This window comes from Chaetodon trifascialis, chromosome 7 (genome assembly GCF_039877785.1).
Source record: "Chaetodon trifascialis isolate fChaTrf1 chromosome 7, fChaTrf1.hap1, whole genome shotgun sequence".
Lineage (NCBI taxonomy): Eukaryota > Metazoa > Chordata > Actinopteri > Chaetodontiformes > Chaetodontidae > Chaetodon > Chaetodon trifascialis.
Window position 1 is genome coordinate 7,624,290 of NC_092062.1, and position 11,173 is coordinate 7,635,462.

Here is an 11,173-nt window from a genome sequence, read left to right on the forward strand (position 1 = left end):
AAACTGAAATCAATGCTACTAAGCGAGCTCTCTCTGTTGCATTCCTGCAGCTGCATCCAGTGAGAGAGCTGTTTACTTTGATGCTGACCAGAAAGCAAGAAGGCTGCAAAAACTTCTCTCTGTCCCGGGGGAATCAGTTTAATCCAGACACTTTGAGCCTTGGTAGAAAAGGGAGATATAGGCAGGCTGCCCCCACCACTTTGAGGTAAGTTTTTTAACAAAAATGTCAATGCAGCCAAAAAAAAATCAGCTCTTTAGAATAAATGTATGCATGATGTCAGCTCTGAATGGCAGTTGCTATGCCTGTCAGACTGTTTAAGGTATTGTGTCAGTCACTACTACAAATCCCTCAGTCAGGCTTACATGTGTCATCTCAATCAGTAAGACACGCTCACGAAGATGCTTAAAAGCCGCTTGTTCTGCACATGAAAAACATGAGCAAGTGTGTTGTGTATTTTTTGTTTAATACAGTTTGCTTTAACCACACATCTGAAGTAATCTTGTTGCAACATGACAATTACACATCAACATTCTTCAAAAGAGATACAGCTGGAGTTACTTTCAGACATATTTGATCACAACAAGTATAGCTGGAGGGTGGACTACAGTGTGACACCACCTACGACTGTAAACAACTACAGCATTCTCTGTCTTTTTAATCTTAGGCGGCCACACTTTGGCCTATTTGGTCACAGGCCATATTAATGCACAGTGAAATATCATATTCAGGCTGTCCTGTACATTTGCGTACTTTCTCACTGTGACTGACACATAGATAAACACGTTATTGCACTGAGCTACAGAGAGGCAAACGGTCAGACAGCAGTGGAAGGAAGTGTGAGGTTTCAGCACTCCGGACAGCTCCTCATGCAGCCACACTGAATGAACAGTGTCACCCCACCTGACCGGGCGTCCTTGCTAGAACTGGTTCAGTGTATTGATTCATTCAGACTGTGTTCACTGGGTGAACTCCGGCTCATGTTAGACAAGCTCGCCATAAGGGATTTGACTTTATGTGCGTAATAGTTCCTCAGGTTGACGGAGGGCACCTCTTTTATCCCCTCGTCGAAATCACAGCTCCTCATCGCGATCTCCAGCTGTTTTTGTCTCTTGTAGAAGAGAGAGAACTTATTGAAAATGAGCGTAATCGGAAGCACAACTACTAATATCCCGGCCAGGATGCACGCAGAGGCGGTCAGCTTGCCCGCTATGGACACCGGCACCACGTCTCCGTACCCGACCGTCGTCATGCTGACTGTGGCCCACCACCAGCAAGCGGGGATGGTGGAGAGATCCTCGCTGTCCTCTTTCTCCACCGTGTAGGCCATGACGGAGAAAAATGACACCCCAACGGCCAGGTAGAGAAGCAGAAGGCCCACTTCTTTGTAGCTGTTCCTGAGGGTGGCCCCCAGGGAGCGCAGCCCCGTGGAGTGACGGGCCAGCTTCAGGATGCGGAAAATCCTCATCAGCCTCAACACTTGCGCAACGCGTCCCAGGTTGGCCAGCGCCGGGGTGCTCTCCACCACCAGGTTGATAAGGAGTGTCAGGTAAAACGGAAGTATGGACACCAGGTCTATCAAATTTAACGGATGCTCGAAGAAATGCAGAAGATCCGGCGCCACCACGAACCTGGCGACCAGCTCCAGAGTGAACCAGCCGATGCCAAAGTGCTCCACGGTCTCGAAGCGGGGGTCCTCTGTGGGTTGCCCCTCACTGTCCAACAGGCTGAATTCGCTCATGCTGTTCATGCACATGGTGGCGATGGAGCCGAGCACCACCAGGATGGAGAGGATGCTGATGATGCGGCTTGCCACGGAGTAGCCGGGGTTATCCAGCATTAACCAGACGCGCCTCCGTGCGCTCCCGAGCAGCTGCTTGTCAAACTTGGTGGCGTCGCTGTAAAACTCCAAAAGCTCGTCAAAAGACGAGGTGGTGCTCCCTTCATCGCTCCTGTCTTCCCAGTCGTCCCGGTCCTGGTCCATTTTCCTACAGTGGTAGGCGCTGCTGCAGCAGGAGTCAATGAAGAACTCGTTGATGCCCCAGTACTCGATCTCCTGGCTGAAGGAGAAGATGCACAGCTCGGCCATGACGTGCAGCCGCCCCGTGTTGTAGAAATTCAACACGTATGGGAAGAGCGCCGGATTCCTGTCGAAGTAAAACTCTTTCTCTGTGTCGTCATAGTCGTCGCACAGCTCCAGGATGGACTCTTTGGACTGACAGTGGAGTAAACGCGCAAGCCTCGTCTCAGGGAACCGGGAGAGAGTGTCGGACTGGAGGCGCTTCTTGAAGCCGCCCACGTTGATGCGGATGGCGGCGTTGTCATCCATGTGAGCCCCGCCGCGCGGTTTCCCCAGGACCTGACCTGTCATGTCTGGAGAGAGACACACAGAGACGCAGAAAGAAAGAAAGAGTGACAGTGAAAATCACATTGACAGAGAGAGACAGATGGAAAGAGGCAGTAGGCACAGACAGAGACACGCACTTGAGGAGAGAAGAGAGACAGAGAAGGAGAAAGGGAGTTATTTGGAATTTAATATAATCTGAATCAATGCCACACTTGCTTTTAAACTAAGAGATAAAACAATCATTTGTTAGAGCCACGTGTTTTCTCCAAAATGCTGCACAGTTACAGGAAGAGCAATGATGTCCAACCGCTGGCTTGTACGAAACAAAAGCACACGTAACAGCAAGGAACTTACTTTAAAGCGCGGCCAGTTTACCGATTCCCCCTACAAGAACACTCTGCATTTCAACTCCGGTGACGGCATATTGCAGTTTGTGGCCAAGTTGTGGCCCTATAATAAACGCCCTCTGTCCCCCTGGAGTCCAGACAGGTTGATTTTCTGAGCTTGGGCAGAAGAGGAGGAAGCCTCTTCCAAAGGGAGTCGGCGCGAAGTCAAATATGATGTTGCCTCCAGACAGAAATAAATGGACGCTCCCCTCTCACATGTACACGAAGGCTTGTAGCTGGTACTCCTCCATCCTGCGCCCTCCGGGCTTACACCTCCTTCATCTAAGGTAACGACTGCATTTATAACAGCACCTTCTGGGAGCCATACGAACTGATACACGCCCTGACTGCCGCTTTTGCTTGTGCGAGGGAATTCCTCTCTCTCTCTCTCTCTCTCTCTCTCTCTCTCTCTCTCTCTCTCTCTCTCTCTCTCTCTCTCTCTCTCTCTCTCTCTGTGTGTGTGTGTGTGTGTGTGTGTGTGTTCTTTCTATCTGTTGCTGCGCAGCAACACGTAGCTCTCCCTCTGTGCGCCGCCCTCTCTCGGAGTGATCACAGCATCATGGTGCTGAGGGGCGAGGCGCAGTGCCCAGAGGAGAGGGAGTCACCAACTAACGAACACACAGAAAGCACCGACAGAGCATGGAGAGAAAATAAACTGTGATGCGCTTCCAGTGTCACTGTAACCTAACGGCTTAGTGGCTGAAATGTTAGCTCAATAAGCTTCATATTGCTGTAAGTGAAGTCATGAGTAAATTGACAATCTAACATTACTTTAACATCATATAATAAGATACCAAGACAGTTCCAAAGAATAAGATGAAGAAAAAAGATTAAGAACAGATGATCATGGCCACTCTGTTAAAGGGAAATTCCATCAATTTAGAATTGCACTTCCATGAAGCTGAAGGATTCACAAGAGACAACTTAAAAAAGAATGGTTGAGATATCTTTGAATCCCTTTTATAGGTCAGCTCCAGAAATTTCCTTTTCCTCTCTACAGCCCCGCTCTCTCCCTGTAAGTCACCAGGTGCATATGAACTATCCCTTCTTTTCACTCATAGCCTGGTTACTGTGCTCCTCATCGCGTCTCCTACAGTTCCCATGATGCAACTCAGTTGTCTTTCATTAAACCTTGGCTGGGAAATGTCTTGGACTACCCCCCACTCCACCATGCTAAGATAACCCTGATGACATCATCAGGGGTTCAGTCTTCACAGTCTTCAGAGCCACAGAAGATCACTGTTTTCACAGGCTGACATACGGTGGCTGACAAGGACAAACAAGCTGCAACAGCCCAAAAACACTTCAAACAGGAGAAACATGCAGCAGCTTCAGAAACGATGGCAATTCAAAAACACGTGAAAATCCAACACAAATGTAACAATGGAAACATGCTGTAAAAAAAACAACAAACAATAGCGTGTGTGTGTGTGTGTGTGTGTGTGTGTGTGTGTGTGTGTGTGTGTGTGGGTGTGTGTGCACACCCACACACACACACACACACACTATACAAAAATGCAACAGAAAAATCGTGCACATCCATTCAACACAATGGAAGTTCCTTAAAGTCCTGTTTAAGTCATGTCACCTCTTTACTCCACTTGTCTCCCCACTTCAAAAACGCTTAGCATGTTTGCAGCATTGTAGTATTTGTTTTGGATGTTTGTATGTGTTTTTGAAGCTGCAGCACGTTTCTCCTCATGGAAATATTTTCGGCCCTTGCAGCCGGTTGCAGTACTTCTACTCCTCTGAACGTGATGTCCAAATCCTCTGAAGTACCCTGATATTATTACTGAATGAAACTGCAGAGCTTGCAGTGCCCTGAGAGAATATCCCATGAATTTTATAATGACTTTTTTTTTTTGCATGTATGAGTGACAAACACTGCTGTTGTTTTTTGTACATATTGTACATGTTACATGTGAGGACTGACCCTGTCACGTGAAGGTTACAATTGATCGTCCAGTCTTTGGTCATCGATCGCACAATCGATCAATAGAGTTATGACATTTAACACATGGTGATGTCTTCTCACTTGAAATACTGTTAACTAATCCTCACACAGAGTATATGAGAACCATTGTGCTTGATCCCAGAAAAAAACGTATGTGCTTTTAACACTGACCCTCACCATCATCTCCTTCTGCATCTCCATTTATCAACGCAGTGGTGATGTCATGAACAGCTCTGTCTGGCAGAAAGCAGAGCCAGTGTTAAAGCTGTGGCCTTGCACAACAGCCTTGCTTTTAATGATAAAGCACCAAAGGTTTTCTTTTACACATGCCACTGTGTCTATTGAGGGTAGCATGAATCAACACAGATGCTGATGAACAGTTGGTATCTTTTATTAATCAAAGAATTAACCCTCCCTGAAGCTGTCATCCACATGGCCTCAGGGTCAAGGAGCAGGCCAGTAAGGTTTACAGAGGATGACCACAAGAATGCTGTGCCAACACGGGGGTGAGCTGGGCCAGTTTATTAATCTATGACCTGCCATCACAGATCAGTCCTGGCACTAGCCTGCAACTGACTCCCATAAGAGCCAATATTCCATGATTTGGACTTCATCAAGGACTCACATGGGGAAGAAAGGACAAAGAAGTTGCCTTTGCAACACAGAGCTAAATATACATCACCTGCTACATTATGTGTCATCAAGTATATAAAGGGATGGTACAAGGTTTAGTTTCAACATGCTGATTTTGAATGCAGGGACAGCAAACCCAGAGCTAACTGGAACTGTTTCTTTATGTGAAGAACAGAAGTCACTTTGATGTATGGACACTGAGACGTATTGATGTCTTTTTACTCATTAATTTGCTGTGCACATACTGGAAGAGAACCTATGCATACAGCTATATACCATATACATACACTGTCCAGATCTGTGTAACAGGGGTTGTAACATGATTGCCATTATGACATGTAAACCTGTGTACTGCTCATTTACCTTTAAGGCTGATCTTTTGTTATCTATAAAGGGGTTTTGGTAAACACTGAATCATTAAACTTGTAATAAGCTTTATTCACTTTCAAAAAGAAACTGGAAACCAACAAAAAAAATTTCATTATTTTACTGTGTAGTCCAAAAGGTTTCATCCACTTGCTCTCTTGTGTTTCCACGAATTGATCATTCTGATCTGATCTGGTCTGATGATCCTCATTAATTAGCAATAAAGCTTTCATTTATAAAAAACCCGGGTTTATATGAGTTTGTGTAGAAAAGATTACAGTCACTGTCCTCGTCTCAGGAACATTCAGATTGAGACCAAATTAATTCATTGGCTATTAATTTTTCCTGATATTACTAATATTTAGAATATTTCTGATAGCTAGAAGTGAGTGCAAATCAGTTCATTCCTTTTACCAAAACAAAGTTATGTCCTCTAACAATTTAATGTCCCTTAAGGTAAAATATGCTGCAGGTGATAGCGGCTGCACACAAAATCTGCCTTAAACAGATTCTGTGCATGCTTCTTAGTATACCATCAGTTACCTCTTTTTCAGCATGCAATTTGCACATAAGAAAGGCTACTGGTAAGAATATAATGATAAAGTTATGGCAAGTCTAAGCTGCTGAGTCGATACACTTGAAAAAAAAATTGAGTCCTTTTGGTTTGTGCTGTTTGAGCAATTGAAAAATACATGTGGTGAGTTTATGATCCCAGTACGCCCTTTCAAGGCACCATGATAAAGGTTATAGCACTACCACTTTATTCTGATGAACGAGAAGACCTAGAGTGAAGGCTTTAATAGCTGTTATTGCCCCCTTGAGCTGTGCCACTGTGACCATCTCCTCTTTCGGACGGTCACCATCTTTAAGATATCAGGCTTTAGCTGCATTTGAAAATACATTTCGGATCATTGGAAGCAATTTCCCACTTGCTGTATTGTATTGCAGTGTGGTTTGGAAATATAACCATAGGCTGCAGGCAACACTGGAACTGTTTGCTCCTAAATAGGATGTTTCACTCCCAGGCAGCCAGCACATTAATATTCCATCACATGTTTTTTTTTAGCCCAATAATTGGAGCTTAACATGAACATGTACAGTAAGCCCAGGAGACTGCCTGTACAGACTGGGTCTTTATGGGTATATTCACACGTGCTACATCCTCATTCTGGGTGCCTTTAGGGGTGTAAAACTAAAACCTATGCTTTTCAGGTACTCACAAAATGGTATTATACATCATGATATAGGCCTCTACAGATCTTCTATACCCTAACACAGCAGATTTGGAGGATTTGGAGAGCTTACCGAGAGCCTTGAAAGCACACACAAACACTCTCTGCTGATTACAATATTGGAAAATTAGAGACTTTTCTGTATTAATATCCCTCACTTGTGCATGGGATCCATCTGTGGTTGTGTGGAAATGTTGTGCGATAATTCTAATCCTATTTAGTCTATCATTATCCTCGTCCAGCAGGGTCTTACTGAGTGCATCCGCCCATGATGTTTATGATCAGTATTATTCTGATTATTTTCATCATATTTTCTCTCACTGTGTGGGAATTCTGTATAATCCCACGTGGGCAACAATATGCCTTTACTATGGCACATTTAGATGTGACAGCTCTTAGGAACTGGGTGACAGTCAGTGTTTATCCTGCACCTGCTGGAAAATGTTCATTTTCTGTGCAGGATATCTGATTTAGGTGAAAATAATGGGCGCCGTCTTGCTCTGCAAGCTCCATCAGTCCTGAATGGTATCTCTGACAGCACACACACATACCACCTTGGATTTCATTAGCGTGGGTGAAGAGGCTTGATGTTTGAAATAACAAATGTCATCAGGACTTTGCTCAGGATTACTGAGGCGCTTTGTTCTAAATTATTTGTGCTAACCAGACTATCATCTGCAGATTATTCACTTTCTGCTTTTCATTGAACTGGGCAGCGTTTGATTCATTCTTCTCCCACATGGTTGAGTTTAATGTGCTGCTTTGTGGAGGAGGAACTATTCCTCATAGCTTATTCCTCAACAAGTCTGCTCAGATCTCCTCTCTTATTGATAGCAGGCCTTGCTCTTCAAGAAATCCCTGTGTATTATTGTATTATGGCAAGTTTGCTATCCTCAATTATTACAAACTCCCAGTGGTGGAAGAAGGACTCAGACCCTTTATTTAAACAAAAGCACCAATATATAAACGTAAAAAGACCCCCTGAGTTCAGCGTCTATTTATAGAATTCAGAAATTCAGAGGTATTATCAGCAAACTATGCTACGATTACGTGATAATCTGACCTCTCTGGGCATTGAATCAAACTCAGACATCTGAAACATGACAAGGAGCATCAACTAGACCTTGCTTGCTTGGGCTCACAGGTCAAAAATACTCAAGTAAAGTACAAATACCTCAAAACTGTGCTGAAGTACAGTACTTGAGTAAATGTACTTAGCTACTTTCCACCACTTCAAATAAGAGTATAACGTTGAAAACAATTATTTGAACATTTTCTACTGAACTGCAATTCAATCAGCTTCTGTGACAAACGTGTGCAGTCATGCTTTCGTGGTCACATAAAATACCTCCTGCATTTTAAATGACCATCATTTACATTCTGCACACTCTTGGCAGCCTTTCAGTCACATCTCATATCTTTTGATGGAGACTTTTGCAGACCCCAGTATAAATTTCATAAGAAAGCATTAGACAGCTTTACTGTCGTGTCTCGGCTCTGACGGCAGTAGATAAAGGAAATAAAATGCCCGTAGTTTAAAATGATCTATGGCTCAAATTTCATGCTTTAACCTTAAATCCTTAAAAGCAAACTACTGAGTTTGCCCTTTTGAACAAACCATGTAGATTTTGAGTGGAACGATGCATTAGCTGTTGTCAAAACCAGTTTAAACTGAAGCCTTGTTGCCAGCACATTTCAGCTGATCTCTAGAGGATCTTGTAAGATAATCCTTAGTGGGTGTTTTGAGACTGGGATATGGAAAAAAGACTCCTCAATGAGGAGATGCTCTGAGCTCTGAGGGGACCAATCATTTACAAAGTTTTTAATCATTGGAACAGTTTCAAGCCTTCATTTTCAAGTCTTATATTCCATAATCATCTCCACACAGTCAAGAGGCAACAATCAGCCCATTGATCCATTTATTCAGACTTTCTGTAAGTCTGTATGACGGAGGCAGAGAAAGGGATAGATAAAGGGTGGATGGAGAGGACAGAATGAGAGAGAGACTAAGAAGAAGAGAGGACATAAGAGAAGGATGTGCCTATCTCTCTATCTCCTCTCTTTCAAAGCCTGAGGTGCAGGCTCAAGAGAGAGCGTGTAGGAGTTTTTTGTGTCGACTAAATCTGCTGCTCCCTATCTTTTGCTTGGCTGCCTTTATCTCCTTCCTTAGCTTTCTTTCCCACTCCATCACCGTCTTTATGTGTCTCTTCTCGCATTTTATATCCTCTCTCCTATCTCTTTTGTTCCTCGCTCACATTTCCTGACTTCAATCCTCCTCCAACATTTGAGGTCAAGGTTCAACAATATGTTGACCTCACCCTTGTCATCGGGCTGTCATCTGAAGCATTGCCAGGGGATTTCATAACTGCTGGGAAAATGCTACGGCCCTCTATCCATGACAAAATCTGTCAATCAAAGCTTGCTCTGAATCCCTGCCAGCACTGATGGCTGAACCAGCGGTCTCCAGAGAGATTTACACAAATAGTAAAGAAGGTGAATCTGTTTGGTCGTGTTATTCAGATATATGAGAAGAAATGTGCTTTCATTTGTCTCCCCTTTTCCTTTTCACACCACAGTAATGACATCAAATGGGCCTTGATTATTATTCCAGGGAAAGTTGGCTGAGTCAGGACAAAGCACAGACACGCAAGAAGCAGAATGAATACAGATGGAAATTGGGGACGAGTGCAGCTCTCACAGTTAAACAGTGAGTGTTAGCACAGTAATTAGACATATAACATATTAACAGATTATTACAACTGTGTCCCTCTGAGTGGAATCTATGTGCTCTACATGATGAGCACTAATTGGCTCTGATGTCAGGCAATGATGTGTAACAGTAGCAACAGGGCACCTAAATACAGAGGTAACTCCAGGACAATAATTGCAACGATAAGCTCATGGTCTGCTCACATAAGGAAATGGCACTGCATTATGGCTTACAATTGACATGACTTGCTTTTTCTTTCTGTGCTGAGTGCTTCAGATTTCTCTAGCTTTGACAGGTAGAGCTAGACCACTGAGTCCATCAGATTTACTGGTTCGTGTTAATGCTCAGAACTTACTTTGCCTTTACCTTCTGAGGATGACTTCCATAAAGTTGGGATGCTGTGTAAAACATAGAAAACAGAATGGAGAGTTTTATTCATTTCAACATGTTCTCAATTGAAAACAGCACAAAGACAATAGATTTAATGTTTTACCTCATCAGCTCATTTTTTGTAAATATATGTTTATTCTGAATTTGGTGCAGCAACGTGTTTCAAAAGTTGGGAATGTTGTGGAATGCTCCAGAAACACCTGTTTGGAACATTCCACAGGTAAACAGGTTGATTGGTAACAGGTGGTAGTATCATTATTTGGGTATGAAAGGGGCATTCTGGAAAGGCTCAGTCATTCACAAGCGAGGATGGAGTGAAGTTCACCACTTTGTGAACACATGATTCTATCAAGGATATTAATACATAGGCTAAGGAAGCCTAAACTATAAGTTGACAGAGCCATTTAAGTTGCTGCACCATGACTGTGGAACCAGTTGCTGATATTAGATGTGCACTGTGCATCTCTGGTTTTAAATCTAGGCTGAAGACACATTTCAATTCACAGGCTTTTCTGGCCCACTGATCTTCTAATCTGTTGTCATGTTTATATCTGTCCTTAAATATGGTCTACAAATAAACTTCACTTGATCTGACCATTAGATCTACAATACCTGAAGATTGAATCCTTATCAATATATATTCATATATGTATCATTTAATATATGTTTAAAGTCTGCAGGATGTTTGAAATGTATTTCATATTATGCTAATTTCTTTGGAATATGAAACTGAGTTACATGGAAGTAATACAAATGTAGGCATAGTCCTCATACCAGAGAGAGAGAGAGAGAGAGAGAGAGAGAGAGAGAGAGAGAGAGAGAGAGAGAGAGAGAGAGAGAGAGAGAGAGAGAGAGAGAGAGAGAGAGAGAGAGAGAGAGAGAGAAGAGAGAGAGAGTGTGTGTTTGAGGAAAGGCTGTTTCTATTTGAATGAAAGTGGCCATCCCATCTATTTCAATTTTCAATTTTCAATTTCAATTTTATTTGTATAGCGCCAAATCACAACAGAAGTTGTCTCAGGACACTTTCCATATAGAGCTGGTACAGACCAAGCTCTTTTATCTACAAAGAAACCAACAATTCCCCCATGAGCAAGCACTTGGCGACAGTGGCGAGGAAAAACTTCCTTTTAACAGGCAGAAACCTCGAGCAGAACCAG

At 43.2% G+C, this 11,173-nt stretch overlaps 1 protein-coding gene across 2 annotated transcripts; it reads right to left on the reverse strand.

The window, feature by feature from the left end:
* Window positions 1–447: 447 nt before the first annotated feature.
* On the reverse strand, window positions 448–3,213 carry LOC139333958 (delayed-rectifier potassium channel regulatory subunit KCNS2-like). 2 transcript variants are annotated; one of them, XM_070966680.1, is made up of 2 exons: window positions 2,700–3,213; window positions 448–2,481 (listed from the first exon to the last, which is right to left on the reverse strand). In XM_070966680.1, exon 2 carries the CDS (start codon window positions 2,367–2,369, stop codon window positions 930–932), a length of 1,440 nt encoding a protein of 479 aa, XP_070822781.1. In that variant the 5' UTR covers window positions 2,370–2,481; window positions 2,700–3,213; the 3' UTR covers window positions 448–929. The 2 variants fall into 2 exon arrangements, with proteins under 2 accessions (XP_070822781.1, XP_070822782.1); XM_070966681.1 differs by having other exon boundaries at window positions 448–2,371; window positions 2,700–3,143.
* Window positions 3,214–11,173: the final 7,960 nt, after the last annotated feature.